The 21,117-nt window shown below is 38.3% G+C and overlaps 1 protein-coding gene across 1 annotated transcript in view; it reads right to left on the minus strand.

Annotated features, from left to right (window-relative positions):
* PKHD1 (PKHD1 ciliary IPT domain containing fibrocystin/polyductin) overlaps positions 1-21,117 on the minus strand; it is a 462,062-nt gene that overhangs the window by 197,624 nt on the left and 243,321 nt on the right. The window contains exon 51 of the mRNA XM_055263099.2: positions 16,105-16,233. Coding sequence (XP_055119074.2) covers positions 16,105-16,233 — 129 coding nt within the window. The remainder of the gene's footprint in view (positions 1-16,104; positions 16,234-21,117) is intronic.

Raw genomic sequence — 21,117 nt, forward strand, 5'->3', positions numbered from 1 at the left:
GTCAGTTGCTAAGGTTCTTAGGGAATGGCCACCCTCTATCCATCATTTGTTTGCCAAGATTCTCAGTATGACAGTGACACAGTGACGTCTCCCCCTTTAGTTTCCAAAAGTCCTGGAAATACTTTAATAGGGACTGACTAGTCAGTGACTGCATCTGACTCTTTCATTTATTTACTCTAGCGTTTGTTGTGGCTATAAGCCAAATCCTCTGCTTTGAATTAGAGATATAAAAAGCCAAATAAGACATAACCTCTGTTCTCAAGGTGACATAAAAGTAAGTAATATTTACAGAATAAGGGTATATGACAGAAATATATCCAAGGTGTTGTAGGAACCCAGCGGAAGAAGAATTAAATCAAATGAGGATTCAGGGACACTTTCTAGAAGAGGTGCCTCCAAGTTGAGTGTTAAAGGGCAAAAATAAATAAGCTGAAAGAGAGGTTTAGGGTGGGGAGGGAGAGAAAGGAAAAGAAAGGAGAAGTGGAAAAAGTTACAGGTAGTAAAATGAGCAAGTAAAAATAACTGGAAAAGAAATAGTCGATTCCATCCAAGAAGAGTGAGTAGATAAGTGTAACTGGACAACAGTGCACGCAGAACAGCAGACGATGAGGCCAGATCACAAAGGTTTGCAGTCCAAACAAATACGTTTGAAATTGACTCTGAAAGCTTCAGGAAGCCCCCAAGTATCATGCAACACCGATATCCAAGACCAAGGCCTCAGAAAAATTAAAGCCTGCTGATCTTGAAAATTGGGTTTCTCAGGTTTCTGTAAAGGCTAACCTATTTCCAACAAAATAAGAAAAAAATAAAATTGTTTCAAATTCATAGTCTAGCCTTAGCTCTGGTTCCTGAAGTAAAATTTCTCACTTTATATTTTGCCACTTGGTTTTTAAATCTTTTGTAAAACCATATACATATATGATCATGTATGGCATCCATAGCACATATTTTAGTAACATGTCTTTAAAAACGGATGCTTGCCATAGTAAATAAACACTAATATGATATTAAAGCTCAAGTAAATGCCAAATATTCCTTTTCTGGAAGGGTAAAATTTTAACCATATATTCCCAATATGATTTACTTTCTCATAAATGTATGAATAAATTGCTAATTACATATATGTACTGCAATACTAATGTAATAAATATTATCTACATAATAAAACATATACAAAAAGAAAATTTGCAAGGAATAGAATAAAAATAAGGAAAAATAAAGTTTTGATATTTTCTATTTGTTCTTCAATAAGTCATCGTTCAAACCAATGTTGGAAGCCCCCTACTTAGACAGCTAAGACAGATCTACACCCCCATACTTCTGTGCTCTGTGCAATTGCATGTAGATGTCAGTACACCTTTCATTGAACCAAATCAACTAAAGGAAGAGGAACAGAGATAAGGAGAGTGGTGAGGTAACACACGTGTGGTGGACTGTGTAGCCAATAAGAAGCTGAGGCAGTAGAGCTGGATGGGAGAATACACCTGTTAAATCAAGTTTAGCCTAAAGCTGCCTCCTTACATATTTTAAGTCAGGCTTAAAGGCTTCTCTGTACGTAGTGAATTGTAACCTAACTGGATATGTAAACAGACTGTAACCTATTCTTGTGCCAATCACAGAGTTTCAGCCAGTCAAAGGCGGCCAACTGATCAAACTGTGTGCAAATAAGGCAAATGCTAAGCTGTAACCAATCTGGCCATTTCTATACCTCATTCCTATTTTCTGTATATCACTTTCCTTTTTCTGTCCATAAATCCTCCGTCACATGGCTGCACGAGAGCCTCTTTGAGCCTACTGTGGCTCAGGAGGCTGCCCCATTTGCAAATTGTTCTTTGCTCAATTAAACTCTGTTAATTTTAACTTGTCTAAGGTTTTTCTTTTAAAATACCGTTCCCTCTGCTCCCTGGGGTCAATGTGAGGGTGAAGGAAAACACAAATTATGAACCAAGCTCTTGATCATCTTTGTAGTACATGAAAAGCAACCTGGGGTGAAGGCAGGGATAGAGGCAGGACGTTGTATCTGAGGAGCAAAAGAGAGTCATGGGGCTTCCAGGATAGCCTTGGCCCCAGAAGTTCTTTCCCATATTACCAGAACTCTGGGATCTTAGAGACAGATTTGTTTTTTGAGGGGTTGATTTTCCCATTTTTCTCTAGGAGCATTTAGAAGTCAGCAATTTGGGAACCACTCTACATAAGGTATGTGCCTCTATTTCCTTGCTACAGGTGATCTTGCTAAATGTAAACACTATTCACAAAATGTGTGTCATCATAGGATCTTGTCCGCTTCTCTTTTCCGCAGGATTTAGTAAGAAAAAAAAATGCTATTGTGGTGAAGATTGGAATTATCAATACCTCAACCTATGGGAGGAAACTCTGCTCTAGACACCCATTCCCCTAGATTTCTCAAGAAGAAGGGGCTGCCACACACTACTTCCTGCCCTATGATATACTGAGGGGAGAGGGAAGGGGACTGGTGTGTCAGTTTCAGAGTTTTGATTCGGGACTCCAGCCATGTCCCCAGAGCAAACACCCCAAGGCATTCAGCCTCACTATGCCAACAGCAATCATTCCTGCTGATCCATCACACGTTCACCGATTATGCCATCAATATGAATGAATGAGAGCAGCTGGGATTTAATCAGCATTCTATTCAATCCACCATGCCTCCATCCATTCATTCACTCACTCGCTCACTCCTCTAACAAATAAACAAAGAACTTCTACTCTTCTGGAGCTTCCCTGGACACAGGGAGCACAAAGATGAGAAGGCCCCATTGGTGTTAATAATATTCTGGAAGACAGCAGAGAAGTGCCTGCCATTTGCACTGCTGACCACAGCCCAGCCAGCCTGGGCACAGTGCAGAACACTCACCACCTCCACGCATGGGCTTTACAGACACCGTCTCTCCACACACTACTGCTGCCTGAAAAATGCAGTCAGATGGGTTGTCATTAAGCCTGACAAAAACCCAGCACCATCTAGGTAAGAGCAATGTTTTTTATCCAGACACTAAATTGCAATCAGGTGACATTATCATGTAACTAAAGAGGCAAACAGATGGTTTCAAACGAGATCCAGGGCTTTCAGAGCATTGCCGATGTTACAAATGAAGAAAAGCAAGGACAAGCCATTAGACACAGAGCGAGCCCTGGAGTGCACAGCAGCCCAACAAACAGAATCCTGGCCTGGATAATGCAGCCAAAACAAAAGGCAGTCACTTACTGCTTGCAATTGTTTGTTAATCAAATACCATTAATTTCCAAATCTGGGGATATGCTCTAAGAAACATATATTCATACTTTTTCCTTAAAATACTTTGCAGCGGTGTCATCTATATATATCACCATGACCCTTAATAACACAGCTTTTGAAAGGCTCTGTTTTATTTCCTCCCACATGTTTAAATAGCAACAGTGTAATGAACTAGACAGACTCAAGGAATCCAGAGGCCTAGATTTGACTCTACTGTCTCTGTGATCTCTGAGCTCTTTCTTGGGCATGCCCTCTTGCGATCATTTCCCTCAACTGTAAAATGTGAAAACAAAAAATGTGGCAGAGGCCATTAGCTGCTTCCCAGTATTTATTCTATCCTCCCTTAGTAATAAGAACTCCAATTTTTAGCTGAATAGATTGTCACCTAGCCAAAAGACTACATTTCCCAGCTTCCTTTCCAGGTAGAAGTGGACATGTGGCTAAATTTACACCATTAAGATGTAAACAGAAGTGTCATGTGAGAAGTAAAAGAAGAATCCTTTCTCCTTTCTGCTGCCTGGAATGTGGCTGCAATGGCTGGTGCTCCAGCACATTGATGGACCACAGAGTGACTTTGGAAATAGAAAAAACACTGGACGACAAAAAGGTAGAAGGGGTCCAAGTCCCTGACACCATGGAACAGATTTTTACGTAAGAGAGATATAAACTGACATATCTATCAACCTCATACCATAATAATAATTTTTAATAACAGTAATAATTTCCAGGTTTTTTTATTACAGAAGACTTAATCTTCCTAATACCTGGATATCTAAACCCCTAATTCTTAATACCTGGACACCAAAACTCCCAGAATGGTTGTGAGTGTTAAATTAGGTGTGAGAACTCTTTGTACTCAAAAAGTTTCCCTGAATCCTCAGCATGATAAGCTGCTCTGTGAATAAAAGTGTTACATGATCAAACATCCTGGAGAACAGCTCGTACTATATCCTCCTCCGAAAGTTATACAACCCATATTGTCATATAAAAGGATTTGAAAAGACCAGAAACAAAAAAAAAGTATTTATCTGTGCTTAGTCCAAAATTTTTCAAATTTGTTTGACTTACTTTGTTTTCCATGTGATGCTTATAAGGAGCTAGTTTCAGAGGAAACTGAGAAATCCTGGGTAAATTTCTTGCTAGTAATAGTTAATATCTAAATTGTTGCTTTTAGCCTTCAAATACGAATTGTAATTGAATTTACTTCTATGCCAGTCCAGGTCCAGGTCCCACAGTATATGCTTTCATTACTCTCTGACTGTTTCCTATAGCACATTTGTTAGTCGTGCTCATTTTTAACTACATGCAATTACATTTCTATTTCCCCAGCTAGGCAGTAAGTTCCAGGTGGGTCTCGGAACTATTTTGCTCATCATTTTGTCTCCAACATGAGGCAAAGTGGCACATAATAAGTTATGCACCCAGTAAATAGTTGCTCAATAAATGCATGACTTCTGAACTCTGTTTTCATATCACACATTATGCAAACAGCAGTGATGGAAAAAATGTAAATCAATTTTGGCTTTGCGAGGGGTTTTAATCTCTTTTAGCTCTCTTGGATGGCGTTTGGACCATTAGCTCCACCAGTGCCTATGTATGTATATACTCTTAATGAACTGAACATTAGAATGTCCCTTCTAAGTATCATTATTTAGTAGACATAAGAAATCCTGAGTAACACTGAACTAAAAAGAAAATTGGAGATTTTTAATGTACTTGCAGATAAAGAAAATTTCAGAATTCTCAGTAAGACCCATTATTGGGCTCAACTGGTCTGGATATCCAAGATAGATCACTTACATAGCTGGAAGCTGAGACTGGCTCTTGGCTACAGCTTATCTCCATCTGGGGCGGCCAAGCAGTGCTACAAAAATGACCTTTCCATATGATTTGGATTCCCGTAGCCTAAGGGGTGTGTTCCAAAAGGAAACACCCCAATGGCACATGAGACTTCTAGGCAAAAGGATCTTCTAATGCCAGAGTTCTTGTGACCCAGCCTTCAAAATCCCAGAACACTATTCTGTTAATACAGTCTGTCAGTCCATCTAGTCACAAAGGCCAGCGCAGATTCCAGGGGAGGGCGGGAAGCTCCATGTCTCTATGGAAGGAGCAGCAAGCATTTATACGAAGGAACAAAATTTATGGCAGCCCTTTTTGGAGAATTTCTGCAATAACGACATTGAAATTATGATACCTATTAGAACCAGTGCTAGGTTCTGTTACTCAACCTTCTAACAGAGGAGCATATTATTATATCACATTTTATTTTAATATTTTGATAACCATATCAATATAACTGATTTCTTTTATAATCCTACTTTATTTTATGTATCAAAAAAATTATTTAGAGAATGGATCTAGGCTTTACCAGACTGCCAAAGGGATCTAGGACATATAAAATGTTATATACATACGTTACATACATATGGGACATATAAAATGTTGAGCTGCTTAATAGTGTGGTAACCTAAGGGGCAGCAATGAGCCAACTATGCCATTCCTGCCCCTGCTGGCCTGCCTGTACCTACAAAGACCTTGTCACTTCAGCAAAGTTCTTATCTCTAAACCTCTGCACATGAGGAAACTCCAAAAGCTCCCTCGAGGGAGTATAATCAACTCAAGAAATGGCAACTGTACCTAAATCAACGATTGGGAAATCATGAATTATTTAATTTTACATTCCAAAAATATCTGCATGGAAAACAGACCATAAAGAGAAAAAGAAGTAATTCAATGAGAACACGTGAAAAAAGCCCTGCTCTGCATTAAAAACTCCCACGGGCAGCTGCTCCTTGCTTGGCTTGTACTTCCCAACCCCAACCAGGGGGGTAAAATACATATGCAATCACTCAGGTTCCCTTCTTTTGTAAGAAAGGCCTCGGTAACACTCCTCAAAGAACATTAATTGCATGAGACAAAGTTCTTGGGGCAATAAAACTGGGTAAAATATGTTTATGCATTTTAATCAGGGGAAATTTTCATTAACCCTCAGCAAACTTGTTGCAGTGCAAATCATAGAATATGGGGTTGGTACAAACTTTAATGGTGATTTCTTAGTAGGGTGACCCACTCATTCTGGTTTGCCTCAGACTTTCCAGGTTTTATCACTGAAAGTCCTATGTCCCAGGAAGCCCTCAGTCCTGGATAAACCAGGGTAGCAGGTCATTCTCTTTATCAATGATTTTAAAGATATTAGTTCCTGATATCAATGTCCCCAAATAAATATTAAAGCCTATGGATGCCACTGTCAGTATTCCAGAACTGAAAGGAATTAACCAATTAGCTCTGATAAAGTAACATTGCCCGTTTTAAATAACACGGACTTCAATTCTTACCTCCAGAATTGAACTCATTCTAAGAGTTATACATAATCTCCTAAATTTTAAAACAAAATATATGTTGTATTGTGTTGTGTTTTTGTAATACCCTACTTTTAGGAAATGACAGTGATTCAGTGATTTCATTTTTCGTTTGTTTTTTGTTGTTGGTTTTGTTTTGTTTTTTTGTTTTTTTTTTTGAGACGGAGTCTCGCTCTGTCACCCAGGCTAGAGTGCTCCACCTCCTGGGTTCAAGTGATTCTCATGCCTCAGCCTCCCAAGTAGCTGAGATTACAGGTGCACACCACCATGCCAGGCTAATTTTTGTATTTTTAGTAGAGACAGGGTTTCACCGTGTTGGCCAGGCTGGTCTCAAACTCCTGACCTCAAGTGATCCGCCTGCCTCAGAAAGTGCTGGGATTACAGGCATGAGCCACTGCACCTGGCTGACAGTAATTTCTTAAATGACATAACCTATTCTATTTTCCAAATCAAGCTGATTGAGCTATACACATTACCCAGTTTGGTGGGACTGAACCTATTACCTGAGCCTATTAATTTAGAACACTTGGCAGTATTGTAACCAGAAAGTGACCAGGGACAACCTGGCTGCCACCTTAAATGTCTGCTCATGGGCAGTAATGGCTTTTAATTTTAACAAAGATATGGGTATCCTTGAAGACATTGATACAATCCAGATGTGTGAAACTATAAAACAAGCAAGAGATGTTACATTAGATTTTGCATTTAATTAGTGGGAGCCTGCACAGAGGATATAGTTTATTCTCAAGCAATTTCCAAATTACCATCCTCCTTGTCCTCCTTGGAAAATTTACTGTTAACCACCTCCATCATCTTGGTACTGCTCCTTTCTTGCCTTGCCTTCTGCTGTCCTGGTTCTGATTTCATGACTACTCGTTCTATGATATCTCTTCCTGCAACTTAAATTAGCATTGCCCTAAGATGCTGACTTCTACCCAGTCCTTATATCTCTCTGCAATAGCTCTCATATGAGTCCTAACCGCCATTCAATACTCAAGGTTTCCTTAGTCAGTTCTTCTGAGAATTACCAAATTGCAATCCAGATTCTCAATTGGCCTTCCTTTCAATCTTCTGGTCCACATTTCCTGTTACCATCTAAGCATCTGCACATGAACCTGAGCATATGTCTATAATGGAATTTATTATCCTCCCTGCTAAACCTACTCCTTTACATGCATCCTCTATTTCTATTAATGGTACCCCTAGGCATTCACCTGTGTGCAACAGTTCCGGTCATCTTCTCAGCCTCATTTTTCTTTATTTTTTTACAATCGATAAATTGATAAGCCCTATCAATTCTGCTTTCCCATCAAGTTTATGATACTTATTATATTTTTCCATAGCAGCCATCATTGCATTTACTGCTACTATATAGCTTGTAATTTGTATTGTTAAGGCCAAAGTATACTTGAAATCCTGGGGAAAGTAATGTATAGTTTCTTTAAGAAATAGTTGTAAACTGCTGCTGAAAGTTTGTACAGGTTAAGTAAGAGAAAGAAGTTGCTATAGTAGCAAAAAAAAAAAAAAAAATTACACCCATTGCAACTAAAGGAAAGCATCATAGGTGTTTTACAGGAATACCTGCTAGAATCCTCTCAGGCTACAACAGAAGGTGCCCAATACGGTCACACCTCTGGGAGACTGAGGTGGAGTATTTGAAACCATAAAAGAAGGCTGGGCGAGGTGGCTCACGCTTGTGATCCCAGCACTTTGGGAGGCCGAGGCGGGTGGATCACGAGGTCAGGAAATCGAGACCACGGTGAAACCCCGTCTCTACTAAAAATACAAAAAAATTAGCCGGGCGTGGTGGCGGGCGCCTGTAGCCCCAGCTACTCGGAGAGGCTGAGGCAGGAGAATGGTGTGAACCCGGGAGGCGGGTAGTTACAAGTTATAAGTAGTTATTCTCTAGGTGGGAGCACGTACCAAAATAAAACCTGAATCTCTTATATACTTCATGCTTGCCAATTATCCCCACCCCATGATCTTTACATCCTGGGGGGACGTGTGCCCCTCCTAGAAAATTACTATGATCCATGATGCTAATGCTAATGGGCCATGACAATGAGTGTGTTTCTCAGGTGAGTGAAAACAAGAAAAGGTTTGTAAAAGCCCTCTATTAGAGTAAAACTCGAATTAGTTCCAGCAAGTTAGCAAGCCATAAAGAGTGTCAAGGCCTACATGACTTTGGATCCCAAGAGTAGATCCTAAGTGAGTTCTAATCAGCCCAGAAATAAATGCCATGATTGAATCAAGCAGAGGCGGACAAATTAAGATTAGAAAAAGAATCTCAACCTATTTCAATACATTTATATTTTTATGTTTGTCACAGGAAAATGCACTGTTATTTTAATCGAAATTTCATTTTTATGAAGAAAAGCATATGTAGTTGGGGCAAAAATTCTTTTTAATTCCAACTCCTAATTGTCCACCCTGGCAAAAGCACTGTGTCACAGGTCTTGGTCAGAAAGTTTAGGGGACTGCTGCTACTCATTTGGGAGCATCCGTTTGAATCACGGTCATTGCAAGTAGAAGGAACTCCCTAGCCTCTAAGTGTTTTGTCTCAACATTCAATCCTATTTTAGGAACAAAATAAATAAAACAATAGTAGTCCCTCTAATAAATTTTAGGGGTCAACTTAAAACACTGGGTTGAAGCATGGGGACTAAAATTTCACTCAGCTTTGGTATAAAACATCATATAAGTTTGGGCAATAATCTTAACATATGTCATAGCATTTTACAATTTATAAAACACTTACATTATTATTTAAATTATTATTAGTTGGATTAGAAAGCCACTATGTTTCCTACCAATTCAACAACTATGTGTCTATAATTTACCTATATATTAATATTTATAAGTAAATCCACCTCAAAAGAAAACAAATAAATTACTAGGTAATCAGTTCATCAAGGGACCCATATAGCAAAGCACTTTATACTTAGACTGCTTTAAATTGTAAGTTTCTATAGTATATTTTTAAATGATTTGATATATGGAAGGTTTATTTACATTCATCATTTCAAAGATAAACTACTTGGGGATGTTGGTGAGAACACCTGCTCTGTGGAGTCTGAAATCCTGGTTCTCCCTTCTAGTGGTAAGGACATGACTTTGACATCCTTAAAGCAAGGTTCACTAAGGTCTATGATTCTCTCTAAGAAATTGCCTAAAAGGAAGGAGAAATAGACAGTTTCCAAAGATCCTTTCATCTCTGACTTCAGGTTTTCTTTTTATTTATTTTTATTTGAAAATAATGTTGATTAAAGTTTTTAGGTCAAAAGTAGCTTAAAGAACAGCTTTTCCATTCACTTTCTAAACAAGGTCAAAGGAAAGTTCCAACTGTTGTCTCCCTGGATCTTTAATGTCTGCCCTGAAAGAAAATGCTCAAAATATGTTTCCTCCATGTCTTTCCTCATCCCACCATATCCCTCTCTTCTAAGAAGAGGCTCTGGTCACACATGTAAAGATTTGACCACAAGTTGCAGTTCAACAACTATCGTCTATTCCCACTGCAAAGTGAGCAGTTCCAAATTGGGGTCCCAGTTATGTTTGGAGAGTTGACAAATACCACTTTCAGGCAGAGAAGAGGTGGTGTAATTAACACTAAGCATTATAGGTAAAAATAAAATAAAATAAAGAAACTAAAACCCTTTGAATAGTCTGTCTCCTGGTGTTCTGTAATCTCTTATTCATGCAAGCCAACGGAGTCTAAATAACGTCTGTCCAGACAGGGAAGACAGCACAAATTTAGCAGGCTCTAAAGCACTTTTTGAATTAAGTCAGGTACATCTGTTTTTAATTACATACATGCATATATACTTACACACATAAACACATACACAGAGGTAGATTAAAGACAGCTGCAAATTCTTAGCTATTCCTCCCATTGAGAGGTGGAACCTAATTCTCCTCTCCTAAATCTAGGCTGACCTCAGGACCTTGCTTGACCAAGAAGTTTACGGCCATGATATTCTGAGCTTGCCAGAGCCAGCTCAGAAGGCATGTGGCTTCCACACAGGTCTCTTGGACCGCTTACTTTTGGAACACCCTTTCTTAGGCTATTCTTTCTTGGAATCCAGCCACCATGCTGTGAGGAAGCCCAAGCAGCCCCATAATAAACCCATGAGGAGAGGAACTGAGGCCTCTTAGTTGATTATCCTAAGCTCCCAACCAATAACCAGCATCAAGGCCCAGCCATATGAATGACCCATCTTAAAGGCATCTAAAGGCAGCCAAGGTGAGCCTATCAATGACCACAGTCCAGCCACTATCTAACTAGAACGCATGGAAGAACCCAAATTAGAACACCTCGGCCTCACGCTTCCCCATAAAATTGTAAGCAAAATAAAATGTGTGTTTTATGCTGTTAGGTTTCTGGGTGGTTTGCCAGGTAATGATACAGTTTCAGAACACCCACTCCACTTGTTACCATTCTGATGCCACACATTACAAAAAGGACTCAAGTAGCTGAAGCCCAAATTTCTTCCCCTCCCACTTGCTAATCCAGAATAAGTGGGGTGGTGGTCTTTAGTGCTTTTATGTCCCATCCAAAAGGTACAAGACCAAAATTTGAGAACTACACAAGCTACAGAAACATCACCAATATTTGTTTGGTTTCTAATTGGTGTTGTAGACGTACATCTCTGCTATAATTCAGTATGAAATACTGAATTACATATAATCTCAGATAAGAAAAAGGTGAATGAAGTCAATAGTTCTATAATCACAAGATTTTACAGAAGTTCCTCCCCTCAAAAATTACTTTCTGATTTATGATCATCTTGCTTCATATCACCAACCTATTATGATGTTTTGCAATTTAACAAGAAGGTGCTTTACATATTGCCATCTTTGAACATCACATGACTTTGATAAGCTTCTCTGGCATTTAAGGTACTGAATATTAAAAATCAGAACAAACAGAAGAGCTATTATAAAAGAAAAACAGTACTCTCCCATCCATGTCTTCAAATAAGGACAGTTCAAAGTAATATACAAAATGTAACAGTGAATTCTACCACACACATAAACACACAAAGATGCTGGAGGCTACATGATATCATATTTGCACCGTTCAAAACAGAATCCTGAGAAAGCACTGGAGGCATCTTATACAAATCCACTCAGGTCAGTTTAGAACAAGGCATAGAGCAGAAACTAGAGGGATCTTTTGCCATTTGGCCAGCTATTCTTTATGAAGGTTTGAGATTTGCATAGTAAGGCAGAACTTGTTCCTACTACTTAAGAAGTCGAGAATGCATTCAGGCCAATTTTTCCAATATTTAGAAAGAAAAGACAGTCAGATACACTTACTTGTTGAAGCAAAGTTATCATGAACTTAAACTACAAGAGTAAATTCTTAATGATTACCTCAGCTTATCCATATAATACCACAGAGAAGAATTTACAGCTCTTTCAAAATCCAGTGTCCATAAAGATAGAATGCCTTGAAGGAAAATGGTACCATACTTAAGATAGTGATATCTTTTATTAGTACAGTAAAGTCCTATTTTTATGGAATAGGATGGGTCTGAGGTCATTCCATAAAATTGATTTCCCAGAAAATGGAAATAGGCAATTTACCCTAAGAATTTTATTGAAAAATTATGCTATTCTACTTGAATAATGATGGGAATGTTCTACACGTTTCCTTTATTAATGAATTAAAATACACAAAACACCATAAAATTATATTAGAGGTTCAAAAGTATCACTTAAATCTTTTTTACCAGTCACTTTCATTTTGTAAAATCAGCAGTTCCATTAAAATCGTATTATGTAAAAATGGGTTTTTACTGTAATAATAGTTATTACCTATTTAGCTCCCAAGGATGTTGTGAAAATTAAATAATAAGGCATTGGAAAGCAAATACAAAGCGTTGCTAATACCAGAGGCCAAGAGGGGCAGCCAGATGGAAAAATGAAGGAAAAGAGCACCTGATACATTACAAATCACAGCTTTCATCTGTAATTCCATTAGCGCCAAAACTCTATGCGTTGGTCATGTGCACTGATGTTATCTCATTTCATCTTTCTTAACATTATGATAGATTAGTTATAGCCCTAATGTTATAAATAAGGGTCAGAAAGGTTTACAGCTTGTCCAATGTCACACCGTTGTAAATGTCAGAAGCCAAATGTGAACGCCAGGTTTATCCTAGTCGACGGCTCATCCTATATCCTGAAGGATTCCCAACATACACTTGTGTCTCATAACTGCCCCTCTAATTCTTACCTCATCTTTCAAAATTCACTTCAAATGCCTCTTCTTCCACGAAACCACCTTTACCCCAGAGACACTATGATTCTAAACACATTATTTATTACGGCTATTTGTTGTATTATTGTGCATTATGTGTTTTATTAACCCAGCAAAATCCCTGGCTGTTTGAGGTCACAGTTGTATGGTACTTGACTTTGGGTTTCCAGATCATGAGCACCTTGAACACAGTGAATGTTTGGTAAATATTTGCTAAACTGAACTGGAAAGGGGTGTTCATTTGAATTACAACTACATTTGCTACCAGATGCAAAGCAAATGCTTTTACTAATGGTTCATTGCATTAGAATAGTTCTAATGCAATGGTTCACTGCATTGCATACCTCTTTGGGAAGTATCTCGTTTTTCCAAGCATGTGTGATAAGATTAAATACCTCAAGCAGTGTATCTGACATACAGTAGATACTCAACAAATAGTAGTTTTTTATTTTATTTTTGTTTTATTTCAAGTTAAGGAAAGAATGCGGATGGTAAGAGAAGAACGTGGAGGGGCATAAGTTCAGTATAATATATAGTCTAATTTGGAGATATCAGAGCAGGTATGGATGGTAAGTTTTTTTGAAAAAAGAAAGATACAATGAAGAGTTAGAACTAATGATTTAAATTATCCGATTTCCTGCCGAGCTTCTTTACTTACTGGTTGGGTAAAACTTGAGCAAGTTACCCTCTCTGCATCCCAGATTTTTCATCTGTAAAAACAGGGATAATAACAGAATCCACTTATAGAGTGGTTGTGAGAATTATATGAAAAAAAAAAGTCCTTGTAAAATACTTAGTATAGTGCATGTCACACACCAAGCACTCAAGTTGTAGTTGCCACTATCACCATCATTACTATCATCATAAAAATCATTTCATAATTCTTAGGAATCTATTCAAAGGAGAAGACATTTTTTTCCACAGACTGTAAAATCCTATAGTGGTATGTGTCAACACTCTCAAACCCAAAGATTTATTTCTGCTATTGAATTATGGATGGGAGCAATGAGTTCATGCACTTCATCCAAATGATGCTTACTGAACGTCTACTTTGCGCCAGAGTCAGGTGGACAAATTTATTTGATTTAAAGAAGGCTAGGAATGAAAGAAATAAGGGGAGCCAGGAAAAGCTGAAGAGTTCAGAGAGAGACAAAACCACAAGCAGAAAACAAAGGTAGATTCAATCCAGAGAGCCATCAGAGGTCAAAATATCAGCCTGTCAAAAATCAGAAGGGAAGAGAAAGGCCGAGCAGCTCCTGCATAAGACCCCAGTCCAAATGGCACAATGAATTCAATTGCTCATCAATCACAGATTATTTGTCGGAGATAGAAGAGGGGTTATTAGACAACAGGAGAGGGACGATGAGCAAGGATTTTATTTTTTATATATTACACATCTGTTTTTCATTAATAATGAAAAATAACTATGTATGTTTTAAAAATCTTAACTTTTCTGATTATCACAATAACACTGAAAGGCCAACTGGAAAGTCCTTTCTACATCCAATGCCTGTGCCCCACCTCCTTTCCCCCACCCAGCATTGATTTGTGCTATTTAAGAGCAGCTTCATGGAGAATTCAGGCCCATCCTATGATCTTATGAGCTGACCATAGACAAAGGAATGAAGAATAGTGGAGAAAGCCAGGGATCCCGGGACCCAGGGCACACAGTGGACACAGTCAACTGCAGTGCCAAGCAAGATGGCCAAGATCGCTCCTTGCTGGGCATAAAAACCCCAAAGGATACTAAAAGCTTGGCAACCTTCAAAAGCTTCTTTTGCTTCCTGCATGGGGTGGGGAAAGCAGCTTGCTTAGTGGGGAAAAACCATAGCCCAGGGTGAATCCGCTGGCTAGATTCATCAAAGAGATGGCTGAGACAGAACAGATTTTTCCTTTTCATATAGGAATGACTCACGAGCTTGTTTATTCAAAAGGTTACATCCTCCATCGAAAAGAGGTGGTTGATGGGGAAGCGGGATGATAATAATAATTGACGTGTGTACTGGTCAGCCCACTTACACCTGTCCCTCATGTCTCTGGGCACAGTCACACAAACACACCACCAATGATAAGAAGGTGGCCAGTATATCTTCTTTCATTCTTCCTTCGTTCTGTCACACAAATAAAGCAAACAATAGAGTGACCCTCTTTTGTTTTACTCGTAGTCATTTTAGAAAGGGAATGTGCGTTATTGGTTCAAGATGAGGACTGGAAGAAAGACTGCTTGGGTTCAAATTTTGACTCTGCAAATTGCAAACTGTGGGACCCTGAACAAGCGACTTAATTGTCCTGGGCCTCTGCTTCTCTGTCTGTAAAAATGGGGATAATAATGTTACTTATTTCATAAGGTTATTGTAAGGATTAAATTAGTTGGTACATGGAAAACAGTTCCCGGCACGTTGTTAGTTCTCAGTAAATGTTTGACATTATCATTATTATTACTTCACAGATGGTTAAATGTTCTTCCATTACGGATCTTCTTTTATTCACTATTATCTTAAGAGGTTCAAATTAAACCATAAATGTAATTAGGTCTTTGGGGGAAAATATAATTGTCCTATGAAAAACATTTTCTTCTCAGGCTAGGGAGATATTCTGGAACTTTTGAAAACTCTCTTTTAAATAAGAAGAATTTTGTAAGTATGGCTGTGTGTTTCTGTATATCTAAGGAATCATCTTTTTTATAACATATGTGTGTACTGGAAGATAGGTCTAGACAAACAGATGAATAGATACATAGATAGGTATTTTTCTATTTTATTAACCTACTTCTCGGCAATTTTGAAAACTCATAGCAACCGAAGAGCTTGTCATTTTTCCTCGGTCCTGTATTTCAAAATTCCCAAAGGCAAACCATCAGAATGCATTAATAAACTGTTGTCTTCCATACCCTCTGTGTCTTTCAAACTTAAGGATACTAGAACCTGTAAATCCATTCTCTGACACATGAAGAAAATTAACTAGTTAGTGGATTATTTTAACTCCTTTCAGCATGACAATTACTTATTCCACTTTTAATGAAGATATGCTAGGTTAATTGTGGGGGGATTTCACTGGTCTATGAACTTGTTCTCCTACATTAACCCCTCCCAAAAAGAGGAAGAATGAAACAACATAAGTGCCTACTTATTTCCAAACTCTTTACTGTGTTGTACAATATAAATGAAACATAATCAGATGTGGCCAGGTTCAGCCTGTCTATGATTCATCTCTTGGGTTGTTTTACTCACTGGGTAAAATGAGAACGTCATCCCCAGGGCCTGGAATGGTACTGTTGTATCCTCCCCAGCCTTCTTCAACACCTTGCCATGTTTCAGGGAGGGACCATTTAAAAGCTGATTCAGATGCAGAGGTAGAAGCTAGAAAATAAAAAAATTTTTTGAAAATCTAATCCATTGTGGTAACTTCCAAATTCTATCGTTATTTTAGGATGCTAGTGGTATTTTCACCTCCCAAAGAAGCTGCCTATTAATATTTTATAAGTTTCCGTACAAATATTTATCAGCTAAAAAGCAAGTAATTATTCAATCCTTAGATTACCTTCACTTCTGAAAAAAATCCCACTTTTGTTATTATACATCTGCTTTGCCTTATAATAAATATGGCATGCTTATCATGAAATATTTAGAAAATGCAAATAAAGGTAATAATTGCCTATAATCTCACTACCTTGCAATAACTACCTTTTATTTCTGTTTCCTTCCAGAATTTCTCAGAATTTTTACATAATTGAGATTACATCAAATCCTGTTCTTATTTTTTACACCCAGTTCTACTTTTGCTTAGCTTAGCCTATTTTCCTATGCATTTTATAATATTATTTAAATGCCTTGTAAACATAATTTTAGTGGCTACATATCATATTTTTAAAATCCATAGTTTACTTAATTCCTAACGTCTGACATTTAGACTCTTTCTATTCTCTGTTTAATTGTAAATAATGCAGTGTTAACTGTCTCTATGCAAATCTCTCAATAATCCTGATTATCTTCTTCAAATACATTCCTCAATGGAATGACTGAGTCAAAGGTTATGTTCTTCCCACAGCTCTCCCTACATATTAAAGGCGGGGTAATAATCTAAAAACTTCTCAGGGTGGTAACTTACCGACAGATCATACATTCCAACCAGTTTCTATTGATTCTGCCTTTGATGATCAAATGGCATATTCTTTTCAACCATTCTCCTAGTATCTCATCGCATAATTGAAATGTAAATCTAATAATTTCCAGTGGGGACTGTCCAATATCACATCACGCACAACACCATGCTGAACCATATCTACTTGTTCTTTCCTGGGATGTGATTACTGGTACAGAGTCAGAAGGGCAGAGAGATTGTCTCAAAAGGGTAGAATGAAAAGGCCTCCTCTTTCGAGGGGAGGGAGGGAATCATGCCCATGATTTGCTAATTTTACAACATAAATAGTGAGCACCTTCTCTATTAGAACTGCCCTTAAAAAGCAGGGATACAAAAAGAAATAAAATGTCACCCTTGCCTCCAAGGAGCGGATAGTCTTATATCAGCATTAGGAGGATTAAAAACGCTGCACAGGCACTGAGGGGAGTTCTTTTTAATGGTACCTGATGACGAAAGGAAGCAAGATTTTGCCAGGAGAAGCTTCCCGAGGGAAGTAGTAACTCAGCTGCATTTTAAAGGCTTAGAAGTTATTCAGGTAAAGGGGAGGTTGTGATAAGTGTATGACAAGAGGGTTGCACTGCAGACAGAAGGATGAGCATGAGCCGAGGCAAAAAATGGGAAGTCAAGTGGAGGAATGATAAGAAATTTGGGTTGCTGAACCACAGAGCTAGAAGAGAGGTAAGTGACAAGGTTGGTAAAATAAACAGAGGCCAGAGTATGAAGGATAACAAAGGTGGAGGGGCCAGAGACTTCTAGCACATTAAGATAGAAGTGGATGAATACAGTTTGTGCCATAGGGCATTTAGGGCATCTCTGTGGTCTCCAGATGGAGTTATACAGCAAGCAGTGGAAAAATATGAATTGGAAGGATGGGAAGAGCTCTGAGCCCAAAGATGAATTTGGCATCATCGGCCTAGGAGCTGTATTTGAAACTCTGAGGATGGTTGTAATAGCTCCAGAGGATTTCAAGGTGACAAGTGAAAATACCTGATGTCAGACACACGAGGAACACTTATTTTTTCTACCAGACCCAATTCCTCAGTAGTCATGGTTTAATTAGAGCCCCAGGATAACCTAAAAGTATATAGATTGTGGTCAAGCAGAAACCGTAGGCAATTTAATTAGTACAAAATATACCACACACCTGGGGAATAAGGCAATGTCTTGGAATAAGGGTCACTCAGTAAGAGGCCTTATAAATATTTCATAAATTCCAATACTGTAATACCTTGCTAAGTTTTCTCCCAATGTTGCCTTCTTCCCAACATTAGACCCAAAATATTCAGTTGGGGGTAGAGTAAGGGGTATTTGTCAGGGTGACCCCTAGCTTGCCCCACAAGGTCCAGATATAATGTCTCTGATGCCTCATTTCCAGTGATATTTCAAACAAGCAATGATTGTTCTCTAAAACCTCATGCCAAGCTTCAGGAATCTTTAGTTACTCCAATTTTATATCACAGATGATGGAAACAAACATTCTGTACTTTTTTCACCTTTACTCTTGCTTATAAGAGGGCTGACACAGTCTTTAGTTGGACAAATTAGGCCTTAAGGTAGCTATTCTTTTTTTTTTTTTAAGGTAGCTATTCTAATGAAGGAATGTTATTATGCACAAATTTAATTATTCTGTACCATCCTGCCTTAAGATAAGAACACTAAGGGATAAGAAAACATGTTTCAGTCTCCTGTAAGAGTTATCAGATTTCTATACAACTAATATCAGGATTCTATATGACTATTATTGACAATCAAATTTGAGGAGGGAAAAAGAAGCCTACAAGAGTTAAAGAAGCAGCAGTCAGAGATCTACTGGGAGAATCAGAAGAGAGGAAGGTCTTGGAATCCTAAGTAATACAGCATCTCCAGAGAGCACAAGTGACTTTGTTAATAGTAGAGCTCTGGTAAGAGAGAGAATTAGAAGTGACTGTTAAACTTAGCAATCAAGGCATGGGTGATCCAGATGACAGTGGTCCCAGTTGAGTGGTTGAGATAGAAACCATATTACAGTGGATTGAGGAATGCACTGGAGGTAAGGAAGGAAAGACGTTGGGTCAGACCATCCAAAAAGCTCATTGAGGAATGGACAGTCTTAAGAGTTGAGAACCACAGCCTTTGATCTGTCTTCTGAATCTTTAGATAAATTAGACTAGTTTCAAAACTGGAGCCCATGAATTTTGGTCTGGACCAACATTCCTGATGAGGCCTCTCCTTGCTTCCCTGTACAAATTTGTCACTCAACAAGCAGCTAAGATTTTAGGTAGTCTCGAGTCTAATATATGAGCCAAATGTTGCCCTCCACGCCTTCGCTCTTCATCAACCCAGGTTTTCATGGCTCTGCATGAAGAGGAGGCTAGGCTTTTGAGAGGTTTGCAGGACAGCTGTCTGCTAAAGGAAAATTCAGTATCCACAAATTTGTTTTGTTTCTAAATGGGAGGCACTGAACAGAAGAAGCCAGTAAGGAAAGAAAGGTTAACTACACAAGACAATGAGTTGTTCGCTGATGGGGGAAAGTGTGGAAGATGCAGGAAGGGATGAGTTAACTTTGAACAAGACTAGGGCTGCCTGATTCTCAGAGATCAAAGAAAGGGACAAAAACTTAGGTCTGTGGGAAAATTTAGGAAAAGAATACCCGATGATCTGGATGTTCTTATATGACCATGGACAATATGTGCACTTAGTGTGGGTACATATTATCTACTCATATGGGTTAACATGTAGCTAGATGGTTAACTCATTCAAACATTGGATTGACCCATTCAAACAATGGAATGAATGAGTTAACACGGATAGATGTGTTAACTCATTCATTCATTCATTCTTAGTTTTGGCCAAAATGATATTGCAATAATTTTACTGTCTTACATAGAGCTACTCATTAAACAAAATACATTACCATATTTAAATTTTGGCACTAGCACAGATACTACATACATGAGAATTAGGCAATGTGTTGGAAGTATGTTATTTAAAATTTCTTCCTGGTGAATGATATTGTACTAAATCTGTAACTCTTTGTGTTTTGAAATAGTTTTCTGTCCCAAACTATATGAGGTAGGAAAACTGGCTAGATTTTAATAGAACTCATAAGTTAATCTATGCTCAATAAGGCAATTTAAACACATTAGAGGCTACATTGTATAGCACAAGGAACACTGGGCTGAGTTGAGACACCTGAGTTCTTATCTAGGCTCATATGACTGACTACTGATAAGACTAAGTTTAATATCTGGCCTTCACATCCCCATTTGTAAAATGAGGCAACTGGATAGGATAGCCTGTAAAGTCTCCACCTTTGTTAAAACCCACAACTCTATGAAGTATGGGCTATTTATCAGCAGTTGTAATTGACAGTTGTAATTGAAGCATCTCCAGTTAAACTGACCCCTTCTAAAAAGCTCTGAATGCTAGACACCACGCCGTCCTTTCAAAGAATCCTTAGTACAGAAATCATCATACTACATGCTGAGTGACATGCCACCCTGACTACAGATGGTTGAACCAAGAATGGCCATTCATAGATGGGCCAGTATCCACAGAAGGGGGCCTGGCATGAGAGCTTCCCCAACAGGTATGTCCTCTACAGAATAGACACTGACACAACAAATCAAATCTCTTCTTGGAGAATTTGAACATAGAAACTTTCAGAGAAGAGAGAACTATCCTTTTCCTTATAACAGTAATTTTTAAACAACTGTATTAATTGATTACTTAATAGTTTGACTGACATCCCCAAGAGATCACAAGACCCCATAAAGTCAAAGTTCATTCCATCTTGCTCATCATGGTATTCCCCCACACCTTGCATAAAAGGCACTCAATAAACAAGGCATTTTGAACCATCTAAAGGCAAAGAGAGATGAAGGACAAGGAACACAAAAAACAAAGTGTGGTGGCAGCTCAGAAAACATTCTGAAAACAATCTTGAATCACATTCTTCATAGTCCAATAAGCATGGAGTGGTAACCTTCAGGATTATCATTTATAGTTTTAGTCCAGTCCTCTTACCTCATTTATCTATTAATTTAAATAGAGGAATTAGATCATTTTCTGATTAGCATGGGCTCTGCTCTGACATAGCACAAAAATGCCACTGAAAATTAAAA

The sequence above is a fragment of the Symphalangus syndactylus genome, chromosome 23, assembly GCF_028878055.3.
Source record: "Symphalangus syndactylus isolate Jambi chromosome 23, NHGRI_mSymSyn1-v2.1_pri, whole genome shotgun sequence".
NCBI classification, from domain to species: Eukaryota; Metazoa; Chordata; class Mammalia; order Primates; family Hylobatidae; genus Symphalangus; species Symphalangus syndactylus.